The sequence below is a fragment of the Scyliorhinus canicula genome, chromosome 1 (assembly GCF_902713615.1).
Source record: "Scyliorhinus canicula chromosome 1, sScyCan1.1, whole genome shotgun sequence".
NCBI classification, from domain to species: Eukaryota; Metazoa; Chordata; class Chondrichthyes; order Carcharhiniformes; family Scyliorhinidae; genus Scyliorhinus; species Scyliorhinus canicula.
Genome location: NC_052146.1, coordinates 229,938,312 through 229,954,471, shown reverse-complemented (window position 1 = coordinate 229,954,471; position 16,160 = coordinate 229,938,312). Strand labels below are relative to the sequence as shown.

Here is a 16,160-nt window from a genome sequence, read left to right as displayed (position 1 = left end):
ATGCTACACTGTCACTCCTGCTAGCCACTCAGTGCCCTGAACAGCGCTGGATGCTACACTGTCACTCCTGCTAGCCACTCAGCACCCAGAACAGAGCTGGATGCTACACGGTCACTCCTGCTAGCCACTCAGCGCCCAGAACAGCGCTGGATGCTACACGGTCACTCCTGCTAGCCACTCAGTGCCCAGAACAGCGCTGGATGCTACACTGTCACTCCTGCTAGCCACTCAGCACCCAGTACAGCGCTGGATGCTACACTGTCACTCCTGCTAGCCACTCAGCACCCAGAACAGCGCTGGATGCTACACTGTCACTCCTGCTAGCCACTCAGCACCCAGAACAGCGCTGGATGCTACACTGTCACTCCTGCTAGCCACTCAGGGCCCCGAACAGTGCTGGATGCTACATGGTCGCTCCTGCTAGCCACTCAGTGCCCAGAACAGCGCTGGCTGCTACACTGTCACTCCTGCTAGCCACTCAGCACCCAGTACAGCGCTGGATGCTACACGGTCACTCCTGCTAGCCACTCAGCGCCCAGAACAGTGCTGGATGCTACACTGTCACTCCTGCTAGCCACTCAGCACCCAGAACACTGCTGGATGCTACACTGTCACTCCTGCTAGCCACTCAGCACCCAGAACAGCGCTGGATGCAACACCGTCGCTGAATCGTGCCATATATGTATAATCTAATTTGTGTGAACTCCAATTGTAGTAGATCTCGAATATAAAATTTTAAATACTGATACATTCAGTCCCGGCATTATAGAGGACTTGTTAATAATTAGGTTTTTGCTACCACAGAGAGGAAGGCAGGCAGGGGGTTTGGGTCTTCCGAACTTGATGTGTTATTACTGGGCGGCAAATGTGGAGAAGGTACGGAGCTGGGTCAGAAGGGTTGACTCCCAATGGGTCAGAATGGAGGAGAGTTTGGGTAGGGGGCCGGGATTGAAGGTGCTAGCAACAGCGCCGCTCCCGATGGCCCTGGGAAGATACTCGGGGAGTCCGGTAGTAATAGCGTCGTTGAGAATTTGGAGGCAGTTTCGACAGCACTTCGGGTTGGGGGCAGGTTCAAGGGAAATGCTGATTCAGGGGATCCATAGATTTGAGCCAGGGAAGTGGAATGAAAATTTTCGGAGATGGAAGAAGAAAAGAATTAGGACACTAAAAGATTTGTTTCTTGGGGGTCGTTTTGCGGGATTGAGGGAGCTGGGAGCGAAGTATGGGCTGGAGCAGGGGGAAATGTTTAGATACATGCTGGTTCGAGACTTTGCCAGAAAGGAGATACAGAGCTTCCCAGTAGAGCCGGCTTCCACATTGCTGGGGGAGGTGCTGACGACAGGGGGACTGGAGAAGGGGGTAGTATCGGCGGTTTACGGGGCTATTTTGGAGGAGGAGAAGGTGCCGCTAAAGGGGATCAAGGCAAAGTGGGAGGAAGAGTTGGGAGATGGTGTGGAGGAGGGGTTCTGGTGTGAGGTGCTGCGGTGACTGAATGCCTGCACCTCGTGTGCGAGGTTGGGGCTGATGCAGCTGAAGGTGGTGTATAGAGCGCACCTTACAAGGGTGAGGATTAGCCGGCTCTTTGAGGGGGTAGAAGATGTGTGTGAACGTTGCGGGGGAGGCCCCGCAAACCACGTTCATATGTTTTGGTCCTGTCCAAATCTGGAGGATTGCTGGAAGGAGGTGTTTAGGGTAATCTCTAAAGTGGTGCACGTGGCACTGGACCCGGGCCCTCAGGAGGCCAAATTCAGGGTGCCGGACCAGCTGGGGTTGGAAACGGGCACGGAGACAGATGTTGTAGCCTTTGCCTCGTTGATCGCCCGAAGGCGGATCCTGTTAGGGTGGAGATCAACCTCTCCGCCCTGGCATGGCGGGGGGGACCTGCTGGAATTATAGATGCTTGAAAAGGTCAAATTTGAACTGAGGGGAAGGGTGGAGGGGCTCTAGAATTCATGGGCATTATTCATTATGCACTTTTGAGAATTGGATCACATCGAACATTAAGGGGCTGGGGGGGAGGAGACTGTATGCGTTAATGGTGACTATGGGTGATTCCTGATTCCTCTTTGTCATTTGTTTATGTTAACATGCGGGCTAATGTTTGGAGGTTTGGTGGGAGGATGGGATCGTTGTTATTGATATGGGGATTGACATTACATTCATTACTGCTTATTGTTTATTGTTGGGTGTAAATTTGGGAGAAAATGTGAAAAAGGAGAATTTTTAAAAATGAGGTTGTAATACTGACAAATTAGGATGTTACATGCTGACTAATGTTTGACATTCTCAAACAGTATCAGTTACATTTCAGCAAATCCAATAGCAGTTGAAGTAAAGAAGCACCATCTACGTTTTACTTTGAAATGGGAGTGGTGTGATGAAATGAGGACATTCCGAAATTGGCTCATTTCCACATGTGGCCCTGTAATTCTTGTGCTACACCTTTGGACCAATTAATAATACCATCCCACGTCCGATTTTTTTTTTCTTCCAATTTTAATTTTAAAAATCATTTTCAAGAGATGAAGGACACAATTCCGACAGCACATCACTGAACACCCTATTTAGCTGTGAAAGAAGTAGGGTACAGCTCCATCCAACATAATGGAACTTGGGTTTGTCCCCACTGTTTCCCATGGAGCTTTTCACATTTCAGCTCTTGTCATTCAGGGCAATGCTGCAAGGAGGGTAGGTGCTTCCCCCATAGCAAGTTCAAGGAAGTCAGAAGATGATTAACTTTTTGGCCGCTTTCTTTCACCTCCTAGCAACCTCTTGACAGAAGTTTGGTTTTGAAGCAATAATTGTGGGAGGGATCTTGGACAAGATCAACTTCCAGGCTGTGCCTGAGTTGTCGAACTTAAGAAATCGAAACAACCATGGCTCACCCAGCACTCATGTGACATGTTACTTGTCTATGGATTAGTGAGTGACTGGGAAACAAATGGAGTAGGGATAAAATGATAGAAAATAAGTGCTGGAAGGTTGTTTTAAGACCAGAAACTCATTAACAATTTTAAAGTATTCACAACTCTATAACAACTTTTTAAGGTTTTACCTTACATTGGTTATGACATAGAAGTCATTTTAAAAATATTGCATTCATTCACTTTTTGATGAGGTTTCTTCAGAAAATTGCTCTTTCCTTCAGCAAAATGTACTCAGCTGGAAATAAGTAAGATAGAACATAGAACATAGAACAGTACAGCACAGAACAGGCCCTTCGGCCCTCAATGTTGTGCCGAGCCATGATCACCCTACTCAAACCCACGTATCCACCCTATACCCGTAACCCAACAACCCCCCCCTTAACCTTACTTTTATTAGGACACTACGGGCAATTTAGCATGGCCAATCCACCTAACCCGCACATCTTTGGACTGTGGGAGGAAACCGAAGCACCCGGAGGAAACCCACGCACACACGGGGAGGACATGCAGACTCCACACAGACAGAAGATAGATGATTTGTTCCATTAAATTGAGGTTCTTCAAAGTGTGGGTTGCGACCCATGGGTCGTAGGCAGGTGTCAGGAAGGTCATGGAGCAATTGGTCATGGTATTCCCACAATGGTCCCGATTGCGGGAGAAGCGTTCAACGGCTGCTACCGGCATTTAAATTGAGAATGGCGACCACTATCGGCGTTTAAATGAGAACAAAATCAGGCTGTGTGCTGTCTTCCGTCCATAAGTGACAGCAGTGAGCTGGCCACGCACCCTCCACGTACACCTGATGTTAAGTGCCCTGTACATATGTGCTTTTGACGCCAAATCACGGAGGAGAGCCTTTCCCATTTTCCAGCTGCTAGCAAGCAAAACAAGAGGACTGTGAAGATGGATCATTTTGTTATAAGGAAGAGATGGCAAGAGACACAAATAGGCAGTGTACCTACTGGCCAGAATCTCTCATTAGAATCTGCTGGAGAGCTGCTCAGGAGAATCCACGGCAGAGCAGTGTTAATGTTAGCTCTGTATAGAGCTCCAGCGGCTCTGGTGAACAGCCTACAAACAAAAAACTTGGAACAAAGCAGTATAAAGATGATTTCTTGAGGGATGGTTTTGTCAATTATGCCAATGTAAATAAGGAAGCAAACCCATGGATGTTATATGGAGGGAAGTGCTGGTAAATGAGAGGAGAAGTTTCCGATTTTGAGGTTGAGACCCCAGCGTCAGTTATTACAGCTGACTCCAAATGAAAAGACTAAGCCGCTGTCCATGACCTGTGACAACACATCAAAAACATACTAAAAGCCCACGTGACTGCATTCTGGAGTATCCAGTGCTGCGTAAAACAAGCGTTTTGTTGCAAGGTTGGATTTTCCATTCTCACAAAGATGAAGACATCATAAAGGAACAAGCTGAGGTCTGAACCTGATATGCACTTTGCCCTCTCCTCCTGTAATCCTCATTGGAGTGAGATGATGAGGACTAACCAGGCTCTGCTTTCACATTAAAGGGAAGGGAATAAGGCGTGTGTCACAAAGGTCAGCCGGCATGTTGCAAAGGTTGGCTGGCATGTGCCGCAAAAGTAGATCCTGGGAAAAAAGTTTGAAAAACACTGCACTAAATCCTGTGAATTACGCCATTTTGCCTACAGTGCGACTTGCTGCCCAAGTGTTGAGTAAAAAATTCCCATAGATGGTGAAATGCTGGTTTCTGACCAGGTCTAAGTGGTAATAAATCACGTGCCCTATTTTGAACTTCCAAAGAAAATTCTGTACAATTGTTCAGAAAATGTAATGCATATTATCCGGCACCTTCAAACATATTCTTGCATTTAAATTCCTAAATTGCTGCATTGTCTCAGCTGAAATTTTAAGTGTTGTTAAAAAGTACTGTACAACTGAGATGTGGTTAAATAATTTTGACATTTTAGCCAGACAGTGCAAAATACAATCCACCATTTATAGTTGGTACCAATTCGTATAGTAGGCATGACATGAAAAATATGAAATTCAAAGACTGAACTTTTTGGAAGGTAAAATATTGTACTGATCCTTTTTATCAGTTTTTAAAAAAAATAATTTTTATTGGAATTTTTTACAGAAAATATAAAAATATAACAAGTAATAATATGCAACTAACTGCCCCATAACACCCACAAATCCCCCCAAACCGTAACATCACATGTATCGCACACCCCCCACCCCCCCCCCACAAGAAAACTTAACCATAAATTAAAATTAAATAAATCAAATTTAAATAAAATAAACAAACATAGTCATCGTCCCCCCCCCCCCCACCCCCCCGGGTTGCTGCTGCTACTGTCCCCGTACCCTATCGTTGAGCCAGAAAGTCGAGGAAAGGTTGCCACCGCTTAAAGAACCCTTGTACCAATCCTCTCAGGGCGAATTTGACCTTCTCTAGCTTAATAAAACCCGCCATGTCATTGATCCAGGTCTCCACGCTTGGGGGCCTCGCATCCTTCCATTGTAGCAAGATCCTTCGCTGGGCTACTAGGGACGCAAAGGCCAGCACACCGGCCTCTTTCACCTCCTGCACTCCCGGTTCTACCCCAACCCCAAAGATCGCGAGTCCCCATCCTGGCTTGACCCTGGATCCCACCACCCTCGACACCGTCCTCGCCACCCCCTTCCAGAACTCCTCCAGTGCCGGGCATGCCCAGAACATATGGGCATGGTTCGCTGGACTCCCCGAGCACCTGACACACCTATCTTCACCCCCAAAGAACCTACTCATCCTCGTCCCAGTCATGTGGGCCCTATGCAGCACCTTGAATTGAATGAGGCTAAGCCGCGCACACGAGGAGGAAGAATTTACCCTCTCCAGGGCATCAGCCCATGTTCCGTCTTCGATCTGTTCCCCCAGGTCCTCCTCCCACTTCGTTTTCAGCTCCTCTACTGACGCCTCTTCCAGCTCCTGCATAAGCTTGTAGATATCGGATATCTTCCCCTCCCCGACCCAGATCCCCAAAAGCACCCTGTCACTTACCCCCCTCGTGGGGAGCGCAGGGAATCCCTCCACCTGCCGTCTAGCAAATGCCTTTACCTGCAGATATCTAAACATGTTTCCCGGAGGGAGCCCAAATTTCTCCTCCAACTCCCCCAGGCTCACAAACCTTCCGTCGATAAACAGGTCCCTCAGCTGTCTAATGCCCGCTCTGTACCATCCCTGAAATCCCCCATCAATGTTCCCCGGGACGAACCTATGGTTCCCCCTTAACGGAGCCTCCAACGAGCCCCCCACTTCTCCCCTAAGTCGCCTCCACTGCCCCCAAATCTTGAGGGTAGCCGCCACCACCGGACTCGTGGTATACCTCGTGGGAGGGAGCGGCCACGGCGCCGTTACCAGGGCCCCCAGGCTTGAATCCCCACAGGATGCTCTCTCCATCCGTTTCCATGCTGCCCCCTCCCCCTCCATCACCCACTTACGCACCATCGACACGTTGGCCGCCCAGTAGCACCCCGAGAGGTTGGGCAACGCCAGCCCCCCCCCCCCCCCCCCCCATCTCTACCCCGCTCCAAGAAGACCCTCTTCACCCTCGGGGTGCCATGCGCCCAAACAAATCCCATGATGCTGCTGGTCACCCTTTTAAAAAAGGCCCTAGGGATAAAGATGGGCAAGCACTGGAAGAGGAACAAGAACCTCGGGAGAACTGTCATTTTGACGGATTGCACTCTGCCCGCCAGCGATAGCGGCACCATGTCCCACCTTTTAAATTCCTCCTCCATCTGTTCCACTAGTCTGGTGAAGTTAAGCTTATGGAGAGCCCCCCAACTCCTGGCCACCTGCACCCCCAGGTACCTGAAACTCTTCACTGCCCTCCTGAAAGGGAGCCTCCCAATTCCCCCCTCTTGATCTCCCGGGTGCACTACAAATACCTCGCTCTTTCCTAAATTTAGCTTATAGCCCGAGAAGCCCCCAAATTCCGCTAACAGCTCCATCACCCCCGGCATTCCCCCCCTCTGGGTCCGCCACATATAACAGCAGGTTGTCCGCATACAGCGATACCCGGTGCTCCTCTCCACCCCGCACCAGACCCCTCCATTTCCCTGACTCCCTCAACGCCATGGCCAGCGGTTCAATCGCCAGTGCAAAGAGTAAGGGGGACGGGGGCACCCCTGCCTGGTCCCACGATAAAGCCTAAAATACTCCGATCTCCTTCCATTTGTGACTACACTCGCCATCGGCGCTGCGTAAAGCAGCCTCACCCATTTGATGAATCCCTCCCCAAATCCAAACCTCTCCAGCACCTCCCACAGGTACCCCCACTCAACTCTATCAAACGCTTTCTCTGCATCCAGCGCCACCACTATCTCCGCCTCCCCCTCCACTGCCGGCATCATGATAACATTGAGCAGTCTCTGCACATTCGTGTTGAGCTGCCGCCCCTTGGCAAATCCTGTCTGATCTTCGTGAATTACCCCTGGCACACAATCCTCTACCCTGGTAGCCAGGATCTTTGCCAGCAACTTAGCGTCTACGTTAAGGAGCGAGATAGGCCTATATGATCCACACTGCAAGGGGTCCTTATCCCGTTTTAGGATCAAAGAGATCAGTGCCCGCGACATCGTCGGGGGCAAAGCCCCCCCCTCCCATGCCTCATTGAAGGTTCGCACCAACAGGGGACCCACCAGGTCCGCATATGTTTTGTAAAATTCCGCCGGGAACCCGTCCGGCCCCGGGGCCTTACCTGACTGCATTTGTCCGATCCCCCTGACTAGCTCCTCCAACTCTATCGTCGCCCCCAGCCCCTCTACCAGCCTCTCTTGAACCCTTGGGAAACACAGCCTGTTCATGAAGCTCTCCATCCCCTCTCTCCCCCTCGGAGCTTCCGACCGGTACAGTTCCTCGTAAAAGTCCCTAAAGACCCCGTTTACTTCTGTCCCCTTCTGCACTACATTTCCACCCCCATCCTTCACTCCACCAATTTCCCTAGCCGCATCTCGCCTACGGAGCTGATGCGCCAACATCCTGCTCGCCTTCTCTCTATACTCATATACCGCGCCCTGCGCCCTCCTCCACTGTGTCTCCGCCTTTCTGGTGGTCAACAAGTCAAAATTGGCCTGCAACCTGCGCCGTTCTCCCAGCAACCCTTCCTCCGGTGCCTCCGCATATCTCCTGTCCACTTCCAGGAGCTCTCCCACCAGTCACTCCCTCTCCTTCCTCTCCCTCCTTTCCCTGTGGGCCCGGATGGAGATCAGCTCCCCCCGGATCACTGCTTTCAGAGCCTCCCAGACCATCCCCACCCGGACCTCCCCCGTATCATTGGTATCCAGATACCCCTCAATGCTTCTCCGAACCCTCTTACACACCTCCTCCTCCGCCAGCATCCCCACATCCAGGCACCAGAGCGGGCGCTGTTCCCGCGCCTCTCCCATCTCCAGATCAACCCAGTGCGGGGCATGGTCCGAAATCGCTATGGCCGAGTACTCGGCATCCTGTACCCTTGGAATCAATCCCCTGCTCAGGACAAAAAAGTCTATCCGAGAATAAACCCTATAGACGTGAGAGAAAAAGGAATACTCCCGCGCTCTCGGTCTCCCAAACCTCCAGGGATCCAACCCTCCCATCTGGTCCATGTATCCCCTCAGCACTTTGGCCGCCGCCGGTCTCCTACCCGTCCTTGAACTGGACCGGTCCAGTGTGGGATCCAGCACTGTGTTAAAATCTCCCCCCATGATCAGGCCCCCTGCCTCCAGGTCCGGGATGCGGCCCAACAATCGCCTCATGAAGCCGGCATCATCCCAATTCGGGGCATATACATTAACCAGCACCACCTTCTCTCCCTGCAGCCTACCCCTCACCATGATATATCTGCCCTCCTTGTCCGACACCACCTCAGCCGCCTCAAACGCCACCCTCTTCCACACCAGAATCGCCACCCCCCGGTTCTTCGCGTCCAATCCTGAATGATAAACCTGCCCCACCCACCCCTTCCTCAGACGGACCTGGTCCGCCACCTTCAGGTTGGTCTCCTGGAGCATAGCCACGTCCACCTTCAACCCCCTTAGATGGGAAAACACCCTGGTTCTCTTAACCGGCCCGTTCAGCCCCCTCACGTTCCAGGTAATCAGCCGGATCAGAGGGCAACCCGCCCCCCTCCCCCGCCGACTAGCCATAGCTTGGCAGATGTTCGCCCCAGGCCAGCACACCCCGCTCGACCCGTTCCCCATGGCGATAACGCCTCTCTTCCCCCCCGGCCCCCATCGGCTCCTTCCTAGTTGTTCCAGCAGCAACCCGGTATCCCCCCCCCCCCCCCCCCCCCCCCCCGCCCCCACCTCCCCCCACCAAGGCTAGGTCATCCCCCTCTTGCCACACCTCCTTGGCATTGCTGCAGCGCGGGAAAAAAGACCCGTAGAGGCCCCGCCCCCATCGCAAGCTCCACCCCCCTGCCCCGCAGCGTGGGAGACCAGAGGAAAGCCCGCGCTTTCACACTGCCACACCCCACCCTTCTGACGCAGTTCCCCAAAATCCAGTTTCACCTCAATCCCCAGCCCCGTACAGAAGAGAACATATAAAACACAAACCCCCAACACTCCCCACCTAACCCCCAACCATGCCCAACAAACAAACCCACCTGTAAACAGAGCAAACAGAAAACCAGCATACATAACACACATGTCGAAGTTAAAAAAGTTGAAACAGTTGAAACAAAACAGCCACAGCGGAAACAACGACGGCCAAAGTATGTCCCCAGGTCCTAGTTCGAGTCCAGCTTCTCCGCCTGTACAAAGGCCCACGTCTCCTCCGGGGACTCGAAGTAGTGGTGCCGGTCCTTGTATGTCACCCACAGACGCGCAGGCTGCAGCATTCCAAACCTGACCTGCTTGGCATGAAGCACCGCCTTCGTCCGGTTGAACCCGGCCCGCCGCTTTGCCGCCTCCGCACTCCAGTCCTGGTAGATTCGCACCACCGAATTCTCCCACTTGCTGCTCCTCTCTTTCTTGGCCCAGCGCAGCACACACTCCCGGTCACTGAATCGATGGAACCGCACCAGCACCGCCCTCGGGGGCTCATTTGCCTTGGACCTCCTGGCCATCACTCTGTGAGCTCCCTCAAGCTCCAGGGGCAAATGGAAGGACCCCGCTCCCATCAACGAGCTCAGCATCGTGGTCACATACGCCGGGAGATCCGACCCCTCCAGCCCCTCCGCCAGGCCCAGGATCCTCAGATTCTTTCAACTCGTGCGAACGTCCAGCTCCTCCAAGCGGTCCTGCCACTTTTTATGAAGTGCCTCGTGCAACTCCACTTTCCCCACGAGGACCACTGCCTCCTCCTCCCTTTCAACGGCCTGCTGCTGCAACTCCCGAATAGACTCCTCCTGGGCCGCCTGGGTCCCAAGCAGCTTGGTCATAGTTGCACTCATGGAGTCCAGCAGCTCAGCCTTCAGCTCAGCAAAACAACGTAGGAGCGAGGCCTGTTGCTCCTGCGCCCACTTCCACCAGTCCTCGGGTGTTGCGCCGGCCGCCATTTTGTTTTCCTTCCCCCGTTTTTTTGGGGGAGTTGCTGCAGCCTTTTTCTTCGTCCCACTCTGGGTGAGCACCATATAGTGTGGGGCAAGTTCTTCCAGGCACCTTCCCCCACCGGGCTGCGTAAAAACAGCGCCGTTTGGGGCCCTCGAAACGGCCCAAAAGTCCCTAAATAGCGGGAGCTGCCGAACGTGCGGCTTAGCTCCGCATAGCCGCAACCGGAAGTCCCTTTTTATCAGTATTAATATCAGACTAGTATACCATTAATTTGTGCTCAATTTGGGTGGAACAGTGGTTAGCACTGCTGCCTCACAGCGTCAGGAACCCAAGTTCAATTCCAGCCTCGGATTACTGTCTGTGTGCAGTTTGTATGTCCTTCCCGTGTCTGCGTGGGTTTCCTCCCACAGTCCAAAGATGTGCAGGTTAGGTGAATTGGCATGTTAAATTGGCCCTTAGTGTCCAAAAGGTTAGGTGGGGTTATTTGGTTACAGGGATAGCGTGGGGCTAGGTAAGGTGCTTTTTCCAAGGGTGCAGTCTTGATAGGCTGAATGGTCTACTTCTGTACTGTCGTGATTCTATGATGCTATCGTTGGTGATGCAAATATTAAAAGCTATAAATGTCAACTGGGTTCACTATGTTGCACGAGAGGCTCTAGTCACACAATTGGAGAGTTTATGAAAATGTTCTAATCAAACCTCTGAATGTAAAATTTTCTGCAGCTGACCTTTTTTGGATTTAAAATAAACTGTTGACATTAGCAGAAGGTGTTCCTCTTGTTGCGTAGAATGGTTTGAAATCAACCACCAAAAAAATACATAGTGGGTGTCAACATTGCCTACTCACATTTGGGGGTGGAATGACTCGGCTGTGACAACAACTTTTACGTTTAGCTGCCGCATTATTCAGAAGGAAGTGTAACCTCATTTATGGTTTGACCTTATCAGGCTTTGTGACTTTGTTGTTAAGCATAGTTTAAAATTTGATGGCCTTGGACACTAGTAGATAGTCTGGAGGAGGAGGTGATCATTATTAAATGTAGGTTAGTGATATTAACTACTATTTTGCCACTTCGTGATTAGCTCTTTTTTAAGATTTGACATTTTCCAGTTTGAAGTCTTGTTATTGATGTCTTATAAATGCTTAGCAATTTAGAAATGGGTTTGCTGGTCAAATAGCCTGACACTAGAACAGATTGGTCTCTCTTGTTCCACTGGTAAAACTAAACTGTTATTTTAGCATGGCCAAAAGAACCACAGAAGGTGTGTGTATGTGTGAGTGCGTGTTTGCGTGCATACGTGATTGTGTGGGTGGGTGGGGGGGGGGGGGGAAGATAAGGGCAGGGAATCTAATGTATGGGTAGCTGGGAGTTAGTGTGGGTGGACGTTGGGTATGTTACTGTGGGTTTTTTGTGTGTGTTGGACCGTTCTGTTATTTAGACCGTTAATATGTGAAAATGTTCAAATTATAAATGCCTCAATAAAATGTTTCCTAAATAAAAGAATCACCGAAATGCAGTTCAGAGTCTACCATATAAAACATTGTAGCTGTAAAGACATGTCATATTATGCTGTAGTACAGTGTAATACAACATCCCCGATGTAAAACCATGATACATTACTGTACAGCACAGTGTATTAGAAAATCAACGTACCAAAATTGTACTCTTTGATTCCACAGCTTCAAATTCTGACAAATCTCTGTACCATTTTTTAAAATTTCAGTTCCACAGGAACAGCTGCTTCAAGTTGAAGACTATGATCTGAATGTGGTGAGATTGTGTTTCCAAGTGTTTCTTCCTGATGAACATGGCAGCTTCTCAAGAGCTCTTCCACCAGTTGTCTCAAACCCTATATATGATAACAGTGAGTTTCAATAATTATTACCTCATTACTTTTCCCTGTGCATTGACTGTCTCATTCTTTTACACTACTAGGAACAGGACTTGCCACTTTGTCCTTTAAGTCGGTATTACCATTCAATCGGATCATGGTTGATCTAATTCCAGAGCCCTTAATATCTTTGCTTAACAAAAATCTAATAATCTCAAATTTGAGATTAATAATTGACCTAGCATCAATTGCCAATTGTGGAAGAGAGTTCCAAACTTCTATCACCCTTCTGTGTAAAAAATATTTCATGAATTTCACTCCTTAAAGGTCTGGCTTGTAAAAGGTTTCTTGGTTCTATTTAGAAGAGCAAAATGTGTTCTCACATCATGACCAATGTTGATCCCGCAACTAGCATCGTTAATGCAGCTGATTTGGTTATTTATCGCTTTATTGCTTTTTCTGGGAGCTTGCTGTGCACAAATTAGTTGCATTGTTTCTCATGATACAATTATGACTACATTTCAGAAGCATTGCAATCATTGTAAAAATCCTCTGGGATGCACTGATGTTGTGAAAGGTGTTACACCTATTACTTTCTGTACAGATAACAATGTTTTAAACATATGTAAAGTTCTCAAAGACTTACTGATATAATGACCCATTCTATATACCTGTCTTCAGCGTCTTTTATTTCTATAGACCTCCTCTCCCCCTCTATGTAATTTTTCAATATGCACTGTTTACACGTGTCCACTTGGTTTTTGCTGTACTCTTGCACCTTAATGTTAAGTTAATTTTGACAACATACTCTGCTTTAGTCAATTTGAGCACTGCAGGTGCTGGATAGAAAAAGACTTGAGCATAATCTGAGAAAAGAGAGGAGGGGATTAGGGGAATCAACTTGTTAGAAGAAAGTCTTCATCTTCAGCACTTGAAATTTTGAATCTAACCCAATGCATAAATTAGTATTTTTCCATAAAATCAATGTTCTGTCTGAATCTAGTGAATAAAAGTGCAACTGAAACCTGCAGCCCCCCCCCCCCCCCCCCCCCCACCAAATTGATCATCCAAGGAATAAAATGTTATAATCTCTGGTTGAGATAAGACAGAAAAGGAACAATAGTTCCCAGTGGCTGACAGTACAAGGACCAGCGGGCACAGAGTTACGGTGTTGGAAGACCGATGCAGGTGGAATGTGAGGAAGAATGTTGTTACACAGCAAGTGGCAATGAACTGGAACTTGCTGCCTACGAGAGTGGCTGAAGCGGAGACAATCGATAATTACAAAAGGAAATTGGATGGGCGTGACTGAAATAAATTTACAGGCCTGCAGATCCACAGTGGGGAATTGGATTGATTGCTCCACAGAGAGTTGGCTTGGATGTGATGGGCAAAACGCCCTCTTTCTGTGCCATTATGACTCTATAAAGCCAAAAAACACAAAAAACTAGAAATGGGAATTGAAAGTACTGGAAATGGAGAGAGAGACACTGCTCAGTGATAAGAGGGGATATATAATACGAAAAGACTATGGATGCAATTCAATGGACAAATGATAAAGCCTGTTTTTGAGAGCATTCAGTGGGGTGTTTCGTGCCGGCTGCAGCACTTTTTTATGGCCTTTGGAGGTTTCTCCCCGCTGGGGCGGGATTTCCTGCTGGCAGGCTGATCATGCCAGCAGGAATAGCTGTTCACAGATCAGGGCGCCATTTTGATTGGCAGCCCAGAATCTCCCCCCACCTCCTTTCAGGTCCCCCTCACCCCTTCAATTGGCAAGCCCCCCCCCCCCCCCCCCTCCCAGGGCCTGACCACTGGCAGTGCCAACCTGGCATGGTCACCTTGGCCAGGGTACCACCCAGCCCTGTCTCCGACCAGCTGGGTGTCTCCAATGGCCTGCAAGACCACCCAAGGTGTCGTTACACATGGTCCACAATTCTGTGGATCAGTGCTATATGGCGCTCTGACCACGACTCGCAGGGGCGTCCGTTGAGTCCCGGGCGCTGGGTGAATTCAGTGCCTGGGTATTTAAATGAGCCACTAGGGGCGGCAAGGTAGCACAGTAGTTAGCTGCTTCACAGCTCCAGGGTCCCAGGTTCAATTCCCAGCTTAGGTCATTGCCTGTGCGGAGTCTGCATGTTCTCCCTGTGTCTGCGTGGGTTTCCTCCCACAGTACAAAGATGTACAGGTTGGGTGGATTGGCCATGATAAATTGCCCTTTGGTTAGGTGGGGTTACTGGGGATAGGGTGGATGTCTGGGCTTGGGTAGGGTGCTCTGTCCAAGGGCCAGTGCAAACTTGATGGGCCGAATGGCCTCCTGCACTGTAAATTCTATGTCTAAATATGCTGATCTGGATCTCGCTCAGTGAGGCTGATTTCCAGATCTCTCTCAGCGGTGCGAGCCGGGCTTCTCTGGAACTGCCCAGTGTCCTGAACGGAGCCTGATTTGGGACTCTCTCGCGATTCATCCATTGCATCTGGATCTGTGCCAAGCACAATGGGATTGGTGAATCAAGCACTATAAATTCTGACGTGACCTTTCCAAAAATAAGGATAGAATTGATTGAAATGTGAGTATATTGAACGATAAATTTAACGACTCAAATAATCTTTCCATCTTCAAAAACTAAGTTCCACAATCTAAATGTGTAGTTCATCATAGGAGGGAACAGGGATCTCCACACATCCAGCTTATGCCCATCATTCCCATACAGACTCATTGAGCTTATGGTACAAATCACTGAGCCACATGGATTGGAGAGATGCGGCGAGTTAGTTTATTTTAACACGGTGCTCTGACTGGCCTGGGTTAAAGTGGAAACCAACCAGGTTTTTTGTTACCCAACGGCACATCCTCAGCCAGGTGGCCTGGGGCAAAGTCATTTATGCTATATAAATGCAGGGTTGAGGTTGGATGTTATGTTCCCCAGACTGAATGGTCACTTAGAAAAATTAACAAAAAGCACCAGCGAAACCCCATTTCAGGAAGGAGTCACTACATTCACGAGCAGAGATAACAAAATTAGCAGAAGGTTTGAACTTTACAGAGAGTGATCATTGCATTGCATTTTACTTTGAAAGACATAAAAATAAAGCTGTATAGAGATAGCAATGCAAGAGCTATAAATTCTGTAAACTAATAGATGTACACTATTATCACGGAATGAGTGGTTTATGCACATTTTTGATTTGCAGGAGCACCAAACACAGCAGAGTTGAAGATTTGTCGAGTCAACAAGAACACTGGTACTGTTAAGGGAGGAGATGAAATTTTTCTTCTGTGCGACAAAGTTCAAAAAGGTAAATCATCAGTTTTGGATTTTTTAATTGTTGTATTTCTGTTAAATCTCAAAAAGAGCAAGAAAGCTGGGTAACCTTGGCTAGATTCAATCACCTAAGAGATTTGTGAGCAATTTCAAAATTTCCCTTGGTCTGAATTGTTATCTGTTTTTTGCCTCACTCAGTACATGCCTTTGTGTGGATTGGGGGTGTCTATATCCAGATGCATTAGGCAACCTGACTGTATGCAGCTGGCTAAATGGACCAGATTTCTTTTTTTTACTGTGTGATTATTTCATACTTTCAGAGGAGAATAGAAATGGTGTTGACATTTTGTTGGATTGAAAGATTGAAGATGAAGGATGTTGATATTAGTTAATGGACTATGCTACCAGAACCCAGGGTGAATTTCAAAGATTGTTTTGTTAGATTCACATAACCCTAGACCTGGGATGTCTGAAATCCTGGGCTGGATTCTCCGGTCCCCCAGCTGTGTGTTTTTCGACAGCTCGCCATTCACTGCTGGTGGGATTCTGTGCTCACGTCGTTTGTCAATAGGATTTGCCATTGAAGCCACCCCACGCCTCTGGGACACTCATGGGCAGGGTTGTGCTGCCCGCGGGAA

At 49.1% G+C, this 16,160-nt stretch overlaps 1 protein-coding gene across 5 annotated transcripts in view; it reads left to right on the top strand.

Moving 5' to 3' along the window:
* The window catches only part of rel (v-rel avian reticuloendotheliosis viral oncogene homolog), a 77,143-nt gene that overhangs the window by 47,731 nt on the left and 13,252 nt on the right, over positions 1-16,160 (top strand). For all 5 annotated transcript variants that reach the window (XM_038809150.1, XM_038809159.1, XM_038809141.1 and 2 more), the window contains exons 6-7: positions 12,152-12,292; positions 15,452-15,556. In XM_038809150.1, the coding sequence (XP_038665078.1) occupies positions 12,152-12,292; positions 15,452-15,556 (246 nt within the window). The remainder of the gene's footprint in view (positions 1-12,151; positions 12,293-15,451; positions 15,557-16,160) is intronic.